The sequence below is a fragment of the Dysidea avara genome, chromosome 9, assembly GCF_963678975.1.
Source record: "Dysidea avara chromosome 9, odDysAvar1.4, whole genome shotgun sequence".
Classification (NCBI taxonomy): domain Eukaryota; kingdom Metazoa; phylum Porifera; class Demospongiae; order Dictyoceratida; family Dysideidae; genus Dysidea; species Dysidea avara.
The window spans coordinates 32758926-32780914 of record NC_089280.1 but is presented as its reverse complement, the minus strand read 5'-3'; the positions used below and the strand labels follow the sequence as shown (position 1 = coordinate 32780914).

At 37.4% G+C, this 21989-nt stretch overlaps 1 protein-coding gene across 2 annotated transcripts in view; it reads right to left on the bottom strand.

Moving 5' to 3' along the window:
• Positions 1 to 814: 814 nt before the first annotated feature.
• The window catches only part of LOC136267077 (adhesion G-protein coupled receptor V1-like), a 35057-nt gene continuing 13882 nt past the window's right edge, over positions 815 to 21989 (bottom strand). For both annotated transcript variants that reach the window (XM_066062134.1, XM_066062135.1), the window contains exons 14-22: positions 11838 to 12044; positions 3620 to 3769; positions 3350 to 3559; positions 3170 to 3304; positions 2910 to 3116; positions 1979 to 2248; positions 1649 to 1933; positions 1122 to 1296; positions 815 to 1057 (exon numbers count right to left, since the gene is read on the bottom strand). In XM_066062134.1, coding sequence (XP_065918206.1) covers positions 871 to 1057; positions 1122 to 1296; positions 1649 to 1933; positions 1979 to 2248; positions 2910 to 3116; positions 3170 to 3304; positions 3350 to 3559; positions 3620 to 3769; positions 11838 to 12044 — 1826 coding nt within the window. In that variant the 3' untranslated portion in view covers positions 815 to 870. The remainder of the gene's footprint in view (positions 1058 to 1121; positions 1297 to 1648; positions 1934 to 1978; positions 2249 to 2909; positions 3117 to 3169; positions 3305 to 3349; positions 3560 to 3619; positions 3770 to 11837; positions 12045 to 21989) is intronic.

Sequence of the window (21989 nt, the reverse complement as noted above, 5' to 3'; positions counted from 1 at the left end):
TACAAATTGAAAACCATACATAGAGTAAGAAAACATTTCAAGTAAGTGTTAATACTGTAGAGTTATAATGCCATGTACAGACATACATGTTCATGCTTGATATATAGTCCTATTGTACCATAGGTGAAACTATTGTAATTTATTACTTTTAAAAATCATGAAACACCCACTGAGGGTCTTGATTGTAACAGCACATAATGGAAGAACCCATTTTAACAGTGTATTATGCTCACATTTTTATCTATTATGCTATGCTGCACTGCTCAAAAATTTTACCTATTATGCTTAAATTATGCTCAAGCTTTATGCCTCATTTCTGTTTTGCTAATAAATTTGCAGTTATGGGCACATAATAAGTGGCTGAAGCAAATCTTTGCTCTTCAAAATGCATGTGACCGAAAAGATCAATATGTTAGAACAGTCATCTGTCTGATTGTTCTATTAGAGTTATTGACTGTTCTATTAGAGTTATTGACTGTTCTATTAGAGTATATCAATATTTTTCTGTGATATATAATTTGACCATCAAGAATTTGTAGTATGGCTCAAATATTCTTCCTATTATGCTAGCACTATGCTCAATGCTTTCAGGCACCTATCATGCTCATAATTATGCCAGCATAATCAACAGGTCCCTACTTGTTGCTAAACATCATTATACCTGCTATATCAACATCATTGATGTTTTATAGCAATCATTGACTATCTGACAGTTTAGATTTTTCATATTGCCAAAGCTTTGCCCAGCAACCACAAGTTGCATTACAATTGCTATTATTATATTGTTATCCACTGCAGTTTTATAGCTCCACACTTCAAAAAAAGTAACTAATAACACACTACAGATTCAATGTAACGATGTCACACCAACTATTGTTTAGCATTGCTAGAATTCGTAACAGGAATACACTCGTATTGATGACCTGGTGTGCTGTCCAGGACACCAGTGACCGAGTATGCTGGATTATTCTCCATGTTCACATCACTTGATAACTTTTTTTCCACTAACTCATATGTTGGCTCAGCAGTGCTGGGTTTATGGGATGATGCAGGAGACCTGTATGCAAGTACACAAATTTGATCTTAATTCACAAATATTTGTAATGAAAACTAACACTTACGTTATTTCTGTTGATTTCATTCTTGCATTAGTTTTGCTCAACCGGATAATCCAAATTACTAAACCAATGATACACACTATAGCCACTATAAGAAGAACTGAAACTACAGCAATTCCAATTGTTCCAACATTGCTAGTACTGCTGCTGCTGCTATCACTTGCATCTCTAAATTCAGCTGGATAAAATATTGACTTTGATATACATATGGCTCCAATAAAACATGCATCCAAAAAATGCATAAATGTTTTATCATGTATGCATACACAGCCAATAGACATAAGGCAGAATGGGATACATTACCAGTATAGGCATGCCATTATAATAGATTGGGTTTGAGAACTGGTGTTGAGCTTTTTACTTTTAATAGCTGTTTACTGTTGGTATTAATTATTCCCTAAATAATGAAGTTGCTTACTAATTGGTCATTTCAACCTAGAGCCATACAACCCCAAACCAAGTAACAGTGTTCCTGGTAAATGATTTCAAAGGAGTTGTAAAAGGGAACATACTTGCTTGTGCAAACTTACCATAGACAGTGACCATTGCGTTTTGTGATGTATCATTATAGACTTTTCCATCTGCTCCTTCATTACGAACTATGCAATAATATTCACCCTCATCTTGTTCTGTTACAGGGTATATAGTGAGTATAGATTTGTTCATCCCCGTAGCCCTGCCATCAGCTATCTCTCTGTTAACTTTCTTCCACTGATACACGATAGGATCACTACCCTCTGCTCTACATATTAAAGAAGCTGCTGTGTTTTCATATGCAATCACTGATACTGGATGACCAGTAATCTGTACAGTCACTAAAATGATATAAATTACACATATTGTATCATTGAAATAGTTACCTGTTAATCGTGTTGGAGCTGAACTAGCAATAATTCTACTCTGATTGTGTACATGACATTGATAATACCCACTGTCAGATACTGTGACATTCTTGATATGGAGTATTGAACTGCTTATTTGCGAATTATTAAGTACTGTCATTGTAGTTTCACCTGTCTTTGACCATGAATACATCAAACTGTTTCCATTTTCAACAGCATTACATGTGAACATTGCAGTGGACCCAACTTGAACAGTTTGAGGAGATGGCAGAACAGCAAACAGTGATGCTATAGAATTACACACAGAGTTACAGTACATAAATAACTTTGAAAAATGACATTAGCTGTTATAGCTGTTTTGCAATTGCTGTATATAAAATACCATAAATTATATTGTAGATGATGCACGGTCAATAATTTCTTGCAAACACATTATTCACATTCTATAATGCTGTGCTAACTATTGAAAATGTTTTCTTTGAACATTGTTCTACAATTCAATTTTGTACAAGATGTTTCCCTTTTACTTAATCAGAGCTTTATTTAGATAAATATGGTAATCTTGACTAAAAATATGAAGTAATTTTTACACAGATTCAATAAACAAGTTCAATATTACATACTATGCATGCAATAATTGATTTTGTAATAATGCATACTGTACAGAATTATCAAAAAATACTTTTCTTAAGCTGGCTGCTTTTACCATTAAAATGGATTCACTCATGTGTGTGCATATGGACAAAGATAGGTAGACACACGCACGCACGCACGCACGCACGCACGCACGCACGCACGCACGCACGCACGCACGCACACACACACACACACACATACACACACGTGCAAGTTTTTATGAAAACAAGTTCAGTAACGCACAGGCCCACAGGTGGCTTCAAGCTGTTTGTGGGCACATGCCTGGTTTAATAAGAGCTACCAACCATCTTACCATCATCATCTTTTATCATTACTTCACTAGTACTAATACTTCCACTAATAACTCCACAAGATGAGGATGAAACATTAAGTGTTAGTGTAAATGTTTCACTGTACTCCACAGTCTTGTCATCAATTATGTATATCATCAATAGTTTTGATGTCATATTAGCTGGTATATTTACAACAGCACCAAAACTTCTAAGATAATCATTTCCTTCTATTTTACAGAAATATGACATCATGTGAGTGAATTCATTTCAATCTGCTCACCTCTGGTAGTAACATCAACTGAATTAATAATCACATCAAATGGTTTGGATGATGGTTGATTCAGTACTATCATTATCATCACTTCATCACTGTCTTCCCTTACTTCATATGATGACTTGTCAAAGTTCACCTCAACTGTATAATATTATCTCCTACATTGACTACTACTTCATTACTGACCTGTACTATCTGTGATCCTTACTATAGATGTCTGCTTGTTGGTTCTTAGCGATACTTGAGGATTATTACTTGGTAGTGATAACATAATATTGAATTTTTCATCTCCTTCAAGCTCCCCATCACAACTCACTGATATGTTAACTGTTTTACTCAGTTCTCCAACACCAAATGTTACATTAATTGGATTAGAATCAAAGTCTACACCTGATCCTATCACAGTACAGTAATCACTAGTTCATACATTGTGTTACTTGTTAATGTATCCCTCACCTCTTGCTGACACTCGTGATTGTTCAAAAGGAGTCACCACTACTTCAATAGGTATGATAGATGATCCTCCTGATATTATCACTACAACTTCTATATGTCCTGATGACTCTGAACCAACAAATCTTTTATATTCAAACTCCATTATCAACACTGTGGAAACACATAGCTAGACATTATTTACCACACTTGGATCAAGAAGTAAGTCTAAACCTAGTAACTAATCATTATTATAACCACATGATAGTGTGTTTGTGCAGGTGTGTGACAGACAACTGTATAACAGGGAACTCATACACATAATTGTATAAATATTTCATTATTGTAAGAATATGGCAACAATAGTAGTCAAAACTTATCAATTTTTTCCACATTTCTGTAACATTGTACATTAACCCTTATACCCACATAATCCAGAAAACTAGATTTGATAAAACATAAACAAAAAAATGCACAATGATTTTGCTATTTTGCATACATGGTTTTAAACGGGAATATCTTGCGAAGCATTTATTCAATCTCTTAGAAATAGAGATTTTCTTACTTGGGAAGGCCTACCCTTTATAACAGTATATAAACTTTTAACAAGGAACTCATGCGTTATTAAGCATTGAATGAGTTTGTTTCATTTTATGTCCGTATTATTAATGTTCTTGCCAGCCATTTTGTCAATCATGTGATAGTTGTATATCAACGGAATCGGCATCACATGACAACTAAGATGACATAAAGAAAATATTTCTACAATGCAGTATGACCGAGTTATGGCCTTTTGGTGTATCGATAGGCGAAGGAAAATGAAGAGATAGTTATTTTGTACTTTAAAGGCACAGAGTGAAGTTCTGGGATGAAAGTATGTGACAAAGGATAGACCCATTAAACCAAAAATTTAACAGTGAGTAACATGATGTTTGTAGTTGTTAGACAGCTTTAAAGGTTCTTGTTCTATATTAGTTTGTTTAAAAGGTTTGTGTATAATCCAGTTGGATTATACATTTTAAGCTCTTGCGTTTTGTAAAATGGCTGTGGGTTTAAGGGTTAAACATTATTAGACACATGCATTTTACAATTCTTAAACATAATACGTAATGATATAGTGTATTACGTGATTGTAACTGTACGTTATTGCTATGAACACGTGTATGAGTTGTAAATGATTAGTTGCTCTGATTAGTTGCTCTGAGTCATTACACTGGAAGCAGAGGTTGGCTGAACGACACATCAGTTTACCAAAGCCCTTTGCTAGTGGAGATGCTAAGGATTGGTTTCAGAGATTTGAAACATATTAGGCGGCAAATGGTTGGAAGGCTGAGGACCAAGCGATTAAGCTGCCAATATTATTGGAAGGGGATTAGTTCAGGCTACTTCGCCGGAGCTCACTATGCAGAACAACTACGAAACTATACCAAGAAAGAAATACAAAACGCGTTAATGTTGGTCGCTCATCTATTCTTTGGAGTGAAAGGTATCTTGTCCTTTACCTCCCACAAGCTGTAGATTGTGGGGGTAGTTTGATAAATAGGCCTTTGCAGGATAAAATTCAACTCTATTTTTGTGGCCAAAATGTGAATGGGTTCTTTTGATTTCAAACTACAGATAAGATGGAATTTGGCATCAGGAATTGTTTCCGTTCCTCCAAATTCCATGTACTCAATCCTCCGTGGTAGGTAGAACTTATGTATGATCTAATGTATAGGCAGTCATCCTAGGGGAGACCCCAATACTGTCACATTCCCTTCTATTAGGAATGGAGATGCTGCGGAGCAGCCAGAGCTAGTGGTGCTCTGTTTAAGTAAGCAGCACAGAATGAGTTGCATGCCTACATTTGACAACAGGGTGACAAAATGCAGTTACAATCTTCCAGCGCCATATTGAGGACCAACATGTGCCATCAGGGCGGCATGTTGATGCTCCTTATGTAAGAGGGACAGTATGCAGTTGCTAAGTTTTGCAGTGTGCTGATAAAGTCCCCTCTGGAAGCAAGGTGCCAGCGATTGCTATGTATGATAGCAGCCAACAGGCACTCATGAACCAGTCAGTTATAAGGGGACAGCAGTTGCTAGGGTTAGCAGTGTGCCTATGACGTCCCCCTCAGAGTGGGATGCGGGCAGTTGCTATGCATGATAGTAGCACACAAGTACTCATGAAACAGGTGGAGGTTTGATGTAGTAGTATATCGCTCAATCTGAAGTGGTAAAGAATGGAGTAACACACATTGGTTGGTACATAAGGTGCTGTCTCCAGCTGTACTCTGTGAGCTGCAGTTGAGTACATGTATGCATCTGATATATACAATTATAACAGATGTGATTAGTATGTCCTCTACCTTATACATCACAATAAATACCATATATAAACATATAATTCTGCTTGTGATGTGAGTACAGTTGAACATGCCATCTGTTTGCACCTGCTACATAACAATAGGAAAAATAAATAGACCAGCAAGCTAGTGGATGTGTATCAGACAGTAATTGAGACTGTGTGTACGTATTCCCATTTCCAAGCTATATAGCAAAGTGGTAGGTGGGGTATTTTTGGGAAACACTCTCATGTGGCTACTGAACTGATTTTGTGCAACTGACTGCACATATTTTATTTATTCTTATTAAAGCACTATTTCTTTTTAATGCTAACTTAGCTTATGCGTGATGGCTTGGCATTCTACTCCCCCCATTAACTACATTTAAATACTTTAAACCTCACATAATGCCAATGGGGTTTGTATCACTAGAGGAGTTAAACTTTGACCTGATGAAGCAATTTCCATTTTCGTTCACAACCTAAAGAAACTGCTAGAGATGGCGATTCCAGGAATAAACAAGGAAGTGAGGGATCCTCTTCTTCTACACCAGTTTATTGCTGACTTGCCAGAACCAATAACGAAGCAGCTGAGGGAAGTGAAAACACTTGAAGCAGCAGTTACTTGTGCTTGACTACTGATGACCGTTGATTCACAGTCAGTCAAGGGACACACAGAATTAAGAGATCAAATTTCCCTGCTGACCAAGAAAGTCGCTTCCCTATCAACATGTCAGAGTGGCTATCAGCAACAAAGGAGACAATGTTGTTTTAGTTGTGGCCAAATTGGTCATGTGCAAAATTGTCTTCAGAGTGGTCAGAGTCTTCAGAGTGGTCAGAGTCTTCAGAGTGGTCAGAGTCATTTGTGCTTCTCTTCTGGCCAGCCAGGCCACTTAGCAAGAAATTGTTGGTACCAGGGAAACAAACGAACAGGGGATGCCTACTCAGGGAAACAGGAATCCCTGTCAGTTAGCCCTACTACTGATTCAGCTGATGTAATGACTGTAACTGAGCAGTAGTAAGGAGTCAGGCTACAATAGCTAAGGGAGAGCTTGGTGGTGTGGCAGTAGATGTTATGTTGTACTCTGGATCCTCTGTATCACTAGTGCAGTGTGATGTACTAACCGGTATGAAGGATGTTCAGTGCACCAAATCACTGTGACTTGTGACAGCCTTGGGAGATCAGCTGCCTATGCTTAGGTATATAAGAACACGTGTTAAGCCAGTGATCCTCGAGATTGATTTCCTGCAACAAAATGGGCTGGTTCTAGATTACTATAGTGCACCAGTTGGTGTCTGTAAGGGATTTCCTAATGCTGCTATACCTACAGATCATGTAACTCTAGCTCAAGTGATCCCCGTTTTCAAGGAGGCACATCTGGACGAAGCCCACTTGTGCATGACCCAATTCCATGGTGAATTGGAAACTGATGTGGTAGATGAATGTGCTATTTTTGACTACAAAGGCCCAGTAGAATTTGACACCCCTGATTGTAGTAACCCTCAAACAGAAGGTATTGTAGAATAGCTTAAAGCTATATTTTGCACTACCCCTGGCAAGACCAACGATGCATATCACTTTATCCCCACCACCAGTAATCCAGTAAGGGTCCCACCTAGACGTGTTCCAGCACACTACCAGACTGAGGTTATGCAACAGCTTGAGACAATGTTAGAGTAGGGAATTATTACATAGTAAAAGCCTTGAATGGCCTCTGCAGTTTTTGTACCTAAAAAGTCAGGCCAGCAAAGGATATAGATTACAGAGAACTGAACAAACGTAACACCAAAAATTCCTATCTGCTACAACTGCCAGACAAAGTGTAAGACGGGCTTGCTAGGTCCATTATCTTCTCAGAACTTACACAGTGGGTTTTGGCAATTTCCAGTAAATACAGCAGGTAGGGAGAAAACAGTATTTTGGCCGGGTCAAGGTATGAGACAATATGAATTTTGCAGGATGCCCTTTGGGTTAACAGGTGCTCCAAGTTCTTTCCAGCATCTAATGGACAAGACTCTGAAGGGTTACCATCCATTTGCCAAAATCAATTTAGATGACATTTTGGTCCATTCAGACAGTATAGAAACATCTAAGGATTGTGTTCCATTGCATTAGGGATACCGGGTTAACACTTAGAGGTGCTAAATGTCACATCAGTTTATCTAGTGTATGCTATCTGGGAAATGTATTTTCAGCTAACAGTAAGGTCCAAGATATTACTGACTGGCCAGATCCAATTGAAGTTCATCAGTTTGTAGGCCTGGCATCATACTACAGACAATACATTCTTAATTTTTCCAATATTGCTTCACCACTCTATTCACTAAGCCAATAGAATGTGCAAATTTCATGCGATTCAAAATGTAGTGAGGCCTTCAAAGCCTTAAAAACTCACTTAGTACAAACCCCTGTTTTAGCTTATCATTGTTTTGACTCAACTGCTGAAGAAATTGTCTTACAGACAGATGCCAGCACAGTAGGGCTAGGTGCAATATTTGAGCAACATGGCCATGTTATAGCTTATGCCAGTTGCTCGCTGACATCATCTGAATGTAATTACAGTGTGATACAGTGGGAATGCCTTGCTATAATTTTTTGCCTCAAACAGTTTTGCCACAATCTTCTAGGTAGACCGTTTCGGCTTTATACTAACCACACTCCCTTACAATAGCTAGCTCAGCAAAAGATGGAAGCCTTGGCCATGCAAGAGTATAGTTTTAAAATTGTGTATCGTAACGGCTTAACTAATACCAATGCTGTTGCACTGTCACGATTACTATCAACCCCATGTGCTTTTACTGTTTCCTTACCACCATGCTTGGCACCGGAATTACAACAAGCCCAATCGCAGGATCCCATTATATCCTGTGTACATCATGCTAGATCACAGTCTTCTGATGTGCCATCTGACAAGACGTGGAATAAGCCTCCACTGTGCAGATTCAAGCAGCTATGGAAGCAGTTACTTATTGCTGATGCCACTCTGCATTGCAAATGCTCACCGGGGCCACTGGAGCCAGTTGTCATGGTACCAGTCCTCCCTCCTTCCTTTCAGCAAGGAGCACTAAGGCTGAGTTATGATGCACCTACGGCAGGCTATCAGGGGTAGACAAGATCTTAGAGAAATCTGTAAGAATGATTACTGGATCAACGATCAACATGGCACGGAACAATACTGCAGAAGCTGCACTACTTGTGAGCAGTCCAAACTTAGCAAGCCACCACACGCACCACTTCAAGAATGTCCCAATCGGTTAACCTTGACAGATGGTTGTTGTGAACATATTGAAAGTTCCCCTTTCAACCAATAATAACCGCTATTTACTTGCGCTGCAAGATTATTTTACTAAGTAGGCTGATGCTGTCCCCTCACCTGACCAAACAGCAAATCACATCGTCACAGCATTGATAAAGTTTTTCTGTACATATGGTCCACCACAGATAATCCATTTTTGATCAAGGGAGTAATTTTGAGAGCACTATTTTCACTCAAGTCCAGCAGGTATTCGGCGTTCGTAAGTCCACCACCCCATATCATCCAAAGGGTGATGGAATGGTGGAGCATCTTAATAGGACATTGCTACAACTACTAAGAGCTTATGTTACTTCACAAAGTGACTGGGAAATTACTTACCCCAAGTCCTAAATGCCTACCGCACAGCACGTCACAGCAGCACAGGAGTTTCCCCATAATTGCTATTGTATGGTAAGAATCCACCAGCATTGCAAGGGGCCACCCAGTTTGCCTGACTCTCGTATCTTACCCAGGCTAGACTAGTTGAATTACAGGATTTTGTTCATGCCAACATAGCACAGGTAGCCACTAATCAAAACTCCTTGTATAATCAGCACACAAGTTCACCTTCATTTAAAAAGGGGGATCCTGTATGGCTATCTGTACCAACAGCTGGCAAGTTGGAGCCCCGATGGGATGGCGGTGGATTTTCAAGCTAATAAAAGTCCAGATAATGTAGAGATTTGTGATGACAAGAGAACTGAGGTTGTACACACTAACAGACTACGACATTGTTATATTCCAGGCACAAATGACACTACCACTCAGACTGAGCAAGATGATGATGCCAATGATAGTGCAAAATGATGACTGGACCCCACCAGAAATTGAAAATTTAGTCTTACCATGAGTTGAAGTTTCCCAGGAATCAGTGCTACACTACCCTCAAAGACATCACAGGCCATCAGACAGATACAGCCCATGATGTATTCGCTTGTGGACAAGCCTCATTCCAGAGGGGCAAGTGTAACATTGTACATTAAACATTATTAGACTCATGCATTTTACAATTCTATAAACAAAATACGTAATGATTATAGTGTATCACGTGTTTGCAACTGTACGTTATTGCTGTGAACACATGTATGAGTTGTGAATGATTAGTTGCTCTGAGTCACTGCATTTCTGTGGCTGATGAGGATAAAATTGGGCAAACTGCATAATATATGCCAATTTTGAATTAAAGTATCTATGTATTTATAATTTTTAAAAAAATTTGATGTTGGATCACCACAAATATCATGAAAATAAAAGTCTATTTATGGAAACAGAAGTTATGTGTGAATATAATCATGGAGTAATAGATTCCAGCATTTTGGAGCATAATTAGCATTAAAATTTAAATTTGAATCAACTATTCTAATAGAAGGAGCAGTAGAATAGTTCAGTACACCATCATTAGCCACTAAGCATCTAGCTAACTAAAGTAGTATCTACACAAATTAGTATAGTTACTGCTAAGAAGTCTTGCTGACATTATGATTACAAAAGTGAAGAAAAGGTAATATTTTGAGAATGTTGAATAATAAAAGCATAATATCAAAATGTTTGGAGAAATTTGGAATAGAACAATGATGAAAATTTGAGTACAATTTGCAAGATTATCAGTTTTAAAAGCTTATTGCCAACTAGCACTGTTCAGAAATCTGTATTACAATCACCCTGAATATCAAGACATAATTCCTCTTTCATTTTGTAATCAATCTCTTGCCCTCTCCTCCACCCCCTTTTGGAGCTTGCCTGATACAGTCAACCTCAAGTTAAAACTACTAAAATGGTGGGAAACATAGCTGCAGATTACTTATACAGTGAATGCTCAGGAAAGTTAGGAATTGGTGTAAAATGTACAAATATTTGATTTCAAGTGAGCTACAACACACTAAATACTTATAACCAGCTTTTTCAATAGGCTATAAGACTGGTTTTCCTAGGCGCAGTCACATATGTGTTCATGGGTAAGGATGTAAAATAGATGCACTTTATTGTACTTTACGTGGGAGGTTCAAAGTGCTGAAATGTATAGAGTATAGTGTATGGCCAATTAGTGCCATATCTATACTGTACCTGACCATGCAGTACAGTATTGTGGATAAATAGGCAGATGCATTATACTTGGACAATTACAGTATTTAGGATACATAGTACGTTTATGTAAGGAACACTCCACTAAGTCAGCATGATTGATCATATGTGTGGTATTGTAAATTGCTAAAAATTAGCCAACCCAATCCTACCAGTTTGTTCTATGACTATAGAAATAGATTATATCTGAGTCTGATCACTAAAAAGTGAAGCAATTAGGGTATTCATGACAATTGCTCCAAACAAGCCAACTCGGAAAGTGCAATATACTATCACTCACTGCCATGCTTTTGTGTATGAAAAATACAGGATTTAATACAACACTCAGCTAACACAACACTCAGCTTCGTCTCATGCTGTATTAATCTTTCAAAACACCTCCTCATTTTGTACACATATGTAACCATGCTTTAACCATAACACAGGGAATTACACAAAGGAACACAGGGAATTGCACAAAGGAATACATTTTTCCATCTTAACAGTAGTGAAAGCTTATTAATGTTTACGACTACACCTGCAATCCATTGCTATACACTTACCAGTAGAGTCTTTTATTATTCCAGTTGCACTAGTAACAGAACCAGCTACTATTCCAGGACCAAGTGATGATGGCACATTTAAGCTCATACTAAACATCTCATCTCCCTCAACAATACTATCACTCATCACTGGTACTCTCACTGTAGTGGTAGTAGCATTAGCAGGAATTGTAGCAGTGAGAGCAGTGGAGGTAAAATCAGTTCCTTCTGCAGGAAATAAACAACATTGCTGAGTTCATTACAGAAGCTAACCAGCAGAGAAGGCATTATAAATCATAAATACAGCTCAATCATTGCTTTTTACATTCATTTATGTTGTGAAACAAAGATACAGTAGTAAATAAAAAATCAAGTCTGTCCAAATGTGTTGATATTTTTTCATGTGGTTCATTCCCAAATAGTCAAACAATAGATAAACACTGCCATTGAGTAGTTATTATAGCATTTTAAATTCCCTACCCCCTTAGTCGCCTAATTCTAGAGCTATCCTTGAATAGATATTTAATCTTAGAAACCTTCCTAAGTATTAAGATGGTTTGACCAATAAAGTTATGTACTTACAACTACCACAAAGCAAGCCACACGTACACCTATTCATAACTGTAAGGGAAGCCTAGCTGAAGCACAGTTCTTCTTTAAGTATGTAATCCACATAAAACAGCCAAAATGTATAAATATAGTGTAAAAGCCTAGGTGAAAAGGTTGTGAAATCAAAGGTGGTGACCATGAAATGGCTGCAATATTGTTAATTTTAATAGCCCACAAAGTCTTTATTATCATTAACATCGTTGCAGCCATTTCATGACTGCTATCTTAGATTTCACCACTTTTTCACTTAGGCCACACCCATTTTATGCAGCTTGGCTTTAAATATCCCAAAAACTAGCTTTGAGGCTTGTTTTCCCACAAATCATTGTTTCTTCATAATTATTAAGACAAGTAAAAGAAAAATTAGGAATTTTAAACTAGAGTAGGGACTACGTAGTACCACAATAAAAAGCACTGAAACAAGCTGGATTGGAGTAGTATGTAATGTCCAATTGGTGTAAAACAATAAGAAACAAATATCCCTACTGTGCGTTTCAATCTTTGCAGCACAGTACTATAGAGATATTTGCTTCTTATTGTTGGACATTACATACTACTCCAATCCAGCTTGTTTCAGTACTTTTTATCGTGATACTGTTCATTTGCAGTGTGTCTGACCTGATATTAATTACTGAAATTTTTCCTAAATATCACTCATATTTTATTAATAAGACCTCTTTATAGTCCGTGAGACAATGGGGTCAGTCGGTACCATTCAAGGTGGCCAATTCTATCATGCATTTCCTGAAAGATACTTGTCCATAGATTGTATATTGGCATGATAGCGATGCTGAATCAGTAGCTTTCCCATTGTATGGCCCCTGTTAATGTTACCATGGCGCAACAAGGTATCAACTCCTAAATTTCACATATTTGACTATAACTTCACATCTACATCACATATCTTAATTTTGCACATGATTACCCTCAAGAATTGTCACTTATTTGTATATGTGTTACCACGGCAACCACCACGATTATGCTGCTATTTATGTTTTTTTAGATTAGTATTTAGCTAATGAGTCACATCAATACCATTCAAAGTGGCCAATTCTATCGTGCATTTCCTGAAAAATACATGTCTATAGATTGTATATTGGCATGATAGCAATGCTAAAACAGTAGCTTTCCCACTGTATGGCCTCTAGTTAATGGCAAAACAAGATATATCTCCAAGACAATTTTAAATTTCATGTTTTTGATTATAACTTTTGATCTACACCATATATTTTAATTCTGTTTTTTACACATGATTTCTCTCAAGGGTCATTACATTTTTATACACTTTTTACCCTGGTAACAACCACAATTATGTCACTATAAATGGTTTTTAGATGTATTTTATCTATGTACGTATATACTTCTAAATTGTGTAATAATATTGCAGTTAATGAAAATCTTCATGATGGTTGAAAATCTGTAGCACCTGAAAGAAAGCTATGTTATGGTTGTTGTGCAATTGAGAAAAGCGTATCTACCTAGTTTCACATGAATGCATGCGCTGTACTTTAAACCTACATATATGTGCAAAGAAAGGTAGAATATACAGACTTTACTTCATTGCATGTGTATAATAGCTCAGATTGTGATGACAATAAATTTACTATTTATAAAATAATTATGTTGTTACACTCAGACCATTAGACCATAAGCTGACCATTCAAATTTAACCGATTGATACCATTCAACCACCTTGCATTTTTTGAAGAAGGTGTGTATATAGATTATTATTGGCATGTTGATTCAGTAGCAACGTATTCATGTGAATCTTTAAAACTAATAGTTTAATAGTAACTTGCTAATGTAATAAGCTATGAATTTCAAATTAGAAAGCCCTTGAAAATCTGATGCCAGCTGCCAAAAGTGCTTTGTTCTGTAACCAAACAAGGATCGGAGTCATCACAGTTTAAAATTCTTCCATGCATTTCATTGGACATCTTGGTTATGGTTTAGCTACTGTATATACATGTGAATGTTTACTTGTGATGAAACCAAAGAAGCCAGGTTATAGATTTCTAATGTCTGGTTACTGTTCAGAGATAGGAAGTGTAAGTAAACTGTATATTCAATGCAATAGTGTTACAACCATCATAATTTGCTAAGAAAAGTAGTGTTCAGTCATCATAATTATCATCATCACTATCTGTATTATTGATGACATCTAACTGTCCTCCTTGAGGAACATCTTCTGTAGGCTGAATCTCACAAGATGACAGTCTGCAAATTTCTGAGCATTTTAGTCCATTGAGAACACAGCTACACTTCGGTGCTGTGCATGACTTAGCACAGTTACATGCCAGGAGTGCCATAACTGACTCTGGAGCTGTACCAATATCCATCCATTCAATTATAAGAGTGCATTGACCTTTCAAGGTCTCCAGCTTCCAACCATGCCCATTGGGCAGTGATACTTCTGGCTTTGGTACAAGACATTTTCTCCAAATTGCTGTCTGATAGTTGGCACGGAAAATATGCTTCTTCAAAGCATTACTGCAGAGTGGAGGTTCAACATTACTCTTTTTGCTGCAAAGAGCCCATAGTGCAGATCATCAACCTTAGTTGCTGATGTTTTTGACAAATATAATATTGGCAAGTGAATGTCTCTAGTTTATCAATAAGATGGCTTGGTACAATCCATTCCCTTCCAAGAACACCAAATGTTTCCTGTAGCTCATCATCTCCTATCATCAGTTTCAATGCATTCAGCTTCCCACGTCCAGCAAAAGTGCTGACTGAATCACATCCAGTAAAACTATGGACTCCTATAATGGCTTTGCAAACAGACTCTCCAAAAATTCTTGTGATTTTCTGTATTTCAATATATTTCACCCTAGTCTGGGTCCCACCTTTCCAGTAAAGTGAAGCAGTGATTTCATTCTGGAAAGCAATCGATAGCAAAAAAAACATCTGTGTCATCCGAAACAATCACAACTGCTTCAAAACCAGACATTGCTGCATGAGCTGAATGCAAAAGAATCTGTGTGTCTGCTTCTTCTTGGCTAGATTCTAGTTCTGGTATTGCTTCACAGCATTGAGCATTTATGCAGTGACACATTTCATTGCATGTCACAAACAGAGATTTTCCATTAAGTTTCTCAATGTATTTCTGCTGCTTCCATTCAAACTGAATAAGGGATGTTTTGTTACTTGTGGAAGTAAGAAATTTTCTCCACTGTACTACAAGCTGTTTTGATTGAATGTTCTTGTATTCTACACTTCCAGATGCTGATTGCCGCAAATATCGTTCAGCATTTTTTATGGAGTTTTCATTGTAAACATCAAAGACAATGTCAAGCCTAGTACTGTTTGAAACTTCATGAACAGCTTTCAGCAAAATCAAAGATGCAATTTCACCAAATGTTTTCTTTTCTCTTTTTACCTTGTGAACAATTGCCATTCCATCAACTATGCAAGCAGATGACAAAGAGATGAATTCAGATGCTGGAACATTCTTTTGTAATTCCCTGGATAGTGTGGACTTTGCTGTTTTCCTAGGTAAACCATCAGCTGTAGTTTTCCTAGGTAAACCATCAGCTGTAGTTTTCCTAGGTAAACCATCAGCTGTAGCAAGAGACCATGGCAAGGGACCTAGCGGAAACTTTAAAATTTCTTTCATTTCAAGTTGTCTAGTCTGAGCCATCATCAAAATATTCCCAAACAGTGCCAGTAGCATAATGTCCCTGCCATTACTTCTCACTCTCTCCATTTTGCAAGTCTCACTAAAAGTTTTAAGTTTCATTTTGGGAAGGGTGTCATAAAAACTTTTCATTCAGGATTTGCTTCAAGTCGCTGCAATCTAAATTGTTTATAAGCATCTTCACCACATCTATGTGCTTGCATAAGATCTGCAGTGATTTCATCTGGTGTAACTGTAGCATTTGCAATGTTGAGTAGCTCACTAGAGTCTTTGAAGGGGGTTACCAAGTCACCAATCACATCAATAACTTTGCTAAATGCCTTTTCATCTTTGATAATTCGAGGGCTGTGAATATCTGTATGTTATAAATCAGATTTGTTTACTTGAACCATCTCACACAACATCCCAATGTAAGTACTTCTGTACTCAGAAGTTAAATAGTAACGTCTGACAGCACCAGGATTTAAACTGAAATGACACGTTCCTCCTGGAATTTTTGTATCTTTATTGATTGTTTCTTCTGTTGTCTGATCAACTGGAATGCAACCAAATGTATTTGACTCCCCTATCTGAACAGCAAACCAACCCTATTTGGAACCTTCATAAACATCAGGATGTGTTTCATAAAGGCGAGACATCTCAGCATAATAAACACCAAGGTAGCGTGCATAATTAATTTTGTCATATGCAAAACACCAGGGCAGCATATAGCGGATACATGCAACATGAAGATCCCAATTGCCTTCTCTTGAAGCCCTTAAGAGACCTAGCAAAACAGTGACCATATCAATGTAGCTCATCCAAAATGCAGACAAATCACCATTGTTGTTCCAAAGAAAATTTAAAAATAACTTGAAGTAATGAAGCATACGATCGAGCCGTGTATCTGACATAACATCATTGTACGTTTTTGGAGAAAGATCTTCATGTAGATGTTGGATAACTTTTACTCCCTCATCAATGCATCCTTTGTGTAGCTAATGATGTTGTTCCATCCAAACAGGAAATTCCTTGAATGCTATGCAAAGGAAAGCTTCATACATGTGCTTATGAGTTCTTACAGCTCTGTTGTATTGATGACCTTCCAGAACAACCGCAACAGATCCCTGCGCTACAATACCAGCTTCTACTACGATATTTTTGAACCCACTATCTTGAAACTGTTTTCCAACAAGTATATAGAAAAATTTGGAATTTTCAACTAGAGTAGGGACCATAACACATCGATAAAAAGTATTGAAACAAGCCGAAGTAGTGGACGATATTAAATCACAGTAAAACAATAAGAAGTGTTATATTCCTTCTGTGCACAAGATACCACAATGGAGATGCACAGTAGGGATATGACACTTCTTATTATTTTACTGTGATTTAATATCGTCCACTACTCCGGCTTGTTTCAATACTTTTATCGATGTGTTATGGTCCCTACTCTAGTTGAAAATTCCAAATTTTTCTGTATACTTGTTTGTTAGCTTTTTTTGTAAAAAAATTATGAACCCACGCACACCGCATCTGAAATGGCACAGCGTGCCCCAATTATTGTCTGAAAAATGAAGCATCCATTACGCTTCGTTGTCAGCTATGTTCAACCTGTTACACAGCATTTCTAATCAAAAAGCGCCTCTGAAATCCATGCCTACCGAAAGAAGAAATGGTGCCGCGCACCCCAGTTATATCAATTATCGTTTGAAAAGTGAAGTATCCATTACGCTTCGTTGTCGGCTATTTTCAACCCGTTACACAGCACTACGAATCAAGAGCTGTTTGAAAAGCACCTCTGCTATCAAAATAGTTGCTATGACAAATAACGGACGATTTCCGTTACGAAGGGAAGCCATCACGTGCTATCACCAAATTGACACTTTTTCGCTGTCAACAAAGATGAATGGGACACAAAGGAGGACACTGTAAGTCCATGAAGAATGCATTGTATGTACTGCGGTATGCCAAAAGGCACCTGTTGGGCCAAAGCGACATCAAACGGTGAAAAAATCAAGCCCATAGCCTTAGCCGTTATCGAGTTCCGCTTGTCTGGAGGCATCAGTCAGTTACTTAGTCAGTCAGTAGATAATTCCGTTAAATAAATAATTTTTAAAATTCTGTAGCAACTTGTTGAAAGCGTTTCGGGTTGATCTGAAAGTTTGTTTGGGCTTAGTTTTACCTAACCAATACTGCCTCATCGTCGTCTGGGAAAATTGAGGCTGGTTTTTGGGTGATATTATTTCGTGGGCCAGGCCTACTCCTTTGTGGTCCCTACTATACAGTTACTATCGTACTGTATGATGATAGATATTAGATTGCACATAATGTGAAATGCTCCCATGCGCATGATCACATCTTTGAACTTGTCTGGATATCTCCAAATTATCTCCACAGCTTTGGCATATATTGCCTGATCAAACATGACCACAATTTTTGAAAGACCAAGATTGTTGCGGATCAACACTGATTGTCTCAGTATTTTGTGTACAGTTGTCGTTTCAGTTGCAGGGGCATTAATAGTTGGAAAGTAACCAATTTTATCCTTTCTAACTGTTAGGTCCTTTCTGATGACAATATTGAAGCCTATCCATCCATCCCATCACTTGTTGATTTTCTGTATGTGCTTGTCTGGTAAGCATCCATACAAGGTTTTTCTTGTGTGCTTTGTTAGTGACTTCAGAACTATGTAAGTCTACACTTCGGAGATTAGGAGGACCTGTGCTCTTACCTGGAACATAAACAGGCAATGGATCTTCATCTAAAGTTAAACTTCTCTTCTTGTCTTTCCGAACAGCTGGGCACAGTGGTTTGTTTGGCTCTGGTCCGAACATCTTTGGCTGAACAATGATGCCATTAACTCTGTGAGTTGTACCTTCTTCTGTAAGAGTTTCCTCAATTTGATCAATGTTATCCCAGGCTAGAGTGGTGAATAAATGTGGAAGTATATTTTCAGGCAACATAACTTCATTTGCTGCACCAGAAATCTTAAGCAGACACAGAGCAGTTTCACTTTCTTCCACTTTGGTATATGACATACCATGTCCAAGCCTGTTTAAAATTTGTATAAGCTCAACATTGCCAGTCAATGGTTTTACAGCTACTGGCAGAAGAATATGATTTGGAGGCACTTGTGATCCTCCACTCACTGCGTAAACAATACCTTGAGCAATCGAGTCAACATGAAGTAAACCCCGTTGTGTTGGATTTTTTTGGAGTATCCCTTCAGTAATTAAAGTAAAGATGAACTTAGTGAGACATTCTGGAATTTGAAGGTCAGTCAAAGCTGACGGTAGAAATGTCCAATTTTTGCTTTTTTCCAGATGTTTTATAGTTGATCTTAGATGCAAGGCTACTTTTGCTAAAATATGCTGGACATATTCAGTGTCTTCTTTTAGCGTGCTCAGTTCTTTCTTCAGCTCCTGATTTTCATGTACTAGACTGTCTAAACTTAAGCTGTTTGGAAATACCAACAGTTTCCCTGATGCATCAGATGTGCAACATGTTCCCAAAATCTGTTTCTAATTTTCTTCGAAGGTGTTTCTTAGTGCATTCTTATATTTCTACTCCAAGTGACAACATGTGCTCCTTTAACATACTTGTTAATTGTGTGAACTTCACAACTTTAGGAGTTTGAAACAGTTCACATTGAACATACTGTGTCACACGTCCATACACTTCCCTTTTAGCTACCTTGTACTTGTAATTAGGATCCTGCAGATTGTACTGCTAGAAAAGTGCTATTATTTTCATCAGTACCTTTCACAATGGTATAAAGCCTGTAGCAAGATTTATGATACCATGCTTCTGCTGTAGCAAGGTCTCTTGAGGTATGAGCTAAGACCTTTGTATCATTGCGCTTTATTGCCACTTTACGTATTCTTGCATCTGCTTGCAGTTCAACACACTGTACCAAAGGTTCCCATGTTCTAGTGCCTTTCACATATTTGGTTGATTTATCTGGTGGACAAAATATACAACTTTTATCCAATATTCTAGAAGATAGTGCTTTTCCTCTAGCAAATTGTCGTTTTGGCTATAGAATGGTGCTATCACTTTCATACTCCAGTTCCTCTAAATCACGCTTCATAGTAAAAATTGGCCGGCTTTGGGGTATACAAATACAAAAAGAAGTGAAATCTAATCCATAACAGCCAAACTGTTAAAAAAGAGTGTGGCCCTCAAAAGGCTATGGCGAAAAAAAAAGTGAAATCAAAGGTGGTGGCCAAGAAATGGCTGTGATAGTAGGTTAATGGTAAAGATTTTAATAACAATTCAGGTGGATTTTGTGCCAAGACCAAGGAACACCAAAATTCACCTGGATTGTTTTTAAATTTTTACCATTAACCTACCATCATAGCTATTTCTTGGCCGCCACTTTGGATTTCAAATCTTTTTTCACCATAGCCTTTATAAGGGCCATACTCTTTTTTTACAGCTTGGCTGTTTTGGATTAGATTTGTAATAACACATAGAATGTTCTAGAACAATCTATATTTTCCATTGGTAGATCTATGAAATTATGAATTTTTACTGTTGAGTAGATTTTAGCTAGAATTTTCATTTATAAAGAAAATGAGGTGATCAGCCATGATAGCAGTGGCTCAGTGGCAAAGGATTCGAGTTTTCATTATGGAGGTCCCTGGTTCGAATGCTGGATGGTAATTTGACATTTTCATGCACCTTTTTTATCCTGCGGTCACTGTTCTATTAGAGTATTTTAACCCCGTGATTTACAGTTGTTTGGTTTTTGCCTTGTAACTCTACAGCTGTCAATGTGATTTCAAAAAAGATTCGAGCTATGATGGTTAACCTATAAGCATACTGATTTTTAAGTTATTCCCATGAGCGGTTTACCCTATAGGCATGACAACAAGTTGACCTTTTTAATGCAAATAGTCATTCATAGCTCTATGACTATTAATCAGATTTGCACCATACTTGGTACATGATTGTGCTGCAATATGTTCTAAAGTATACCAAAGCTCAAGAAATGCATTAGCATTTTATAATGGTTTTTGTAAAGTGTGTGAAAAGAATAATCTAAGCCCCCAAGCGCTCTAAACGAAGAAGAAAAAAATGAAGAAATTAAGCCAATATTTGATGGCTCATATTTCACAATTGTGTTAGGCAATCTTGCTCAGTTTTGGTATATGGGACATGCTGAAGGTAGAGGGTGTTTGCAGTATAAAAATATTTCCAATTAGATAAGGAAACATGGAGCTACATGTGCTGGAGAAGTTTGCTTCATGTAAATACACTCACAGTGTGGCATGCCGACTTTCTTGGACGCACACCACATTTCCACGTGTCTTGATAGATTACTGAAGGTGAAGGGAATTTTATTTGAAAATTAATAAAGGCAGCAAGGAGGTAGCTACAAATGTGTGAAAATTGCATCATTGCTCTTCCTACAGTATCACCAGCACACTGATATGACATATCGGCTTTTATAACCCAACGACACACTACTGTGTACCTTCATGATCATTTTTTTCACTGATCTACTACAGTGCAGGAAAATGTTTTCACTTTTTGGGGAATAACACTGCATAGCCTAAATGCCTTCCTGTGTTCTTCTCCATGTCCACTACTTATTAATATGCGCAAATCACAATAATAACATCTAGTTTAAAGCTGCTTTGGTTCTTGAGCATCCATTTATCTGCATAGCAAAGTCATAGTTCTATAAGTTCTATAAGTCAGGAATGGATATATTGCTCTGGTATAAATGCATACTGTGTTTTAGACATGGTAAAGGTAGCTACTATAATATCCTAGAGAGCAATAGCAATTCCAGGTAATATGTTTAAAGTGGGTTTGATGTGGTCCATCATAATCCTACACAGAATACTAACTTGTTTTTCAGTGATCTCAAATCTTTATTGTAATCTTTAAAACGTTTTGCACTAGTATATACTTTTCTGTATATCAATTGAAACATC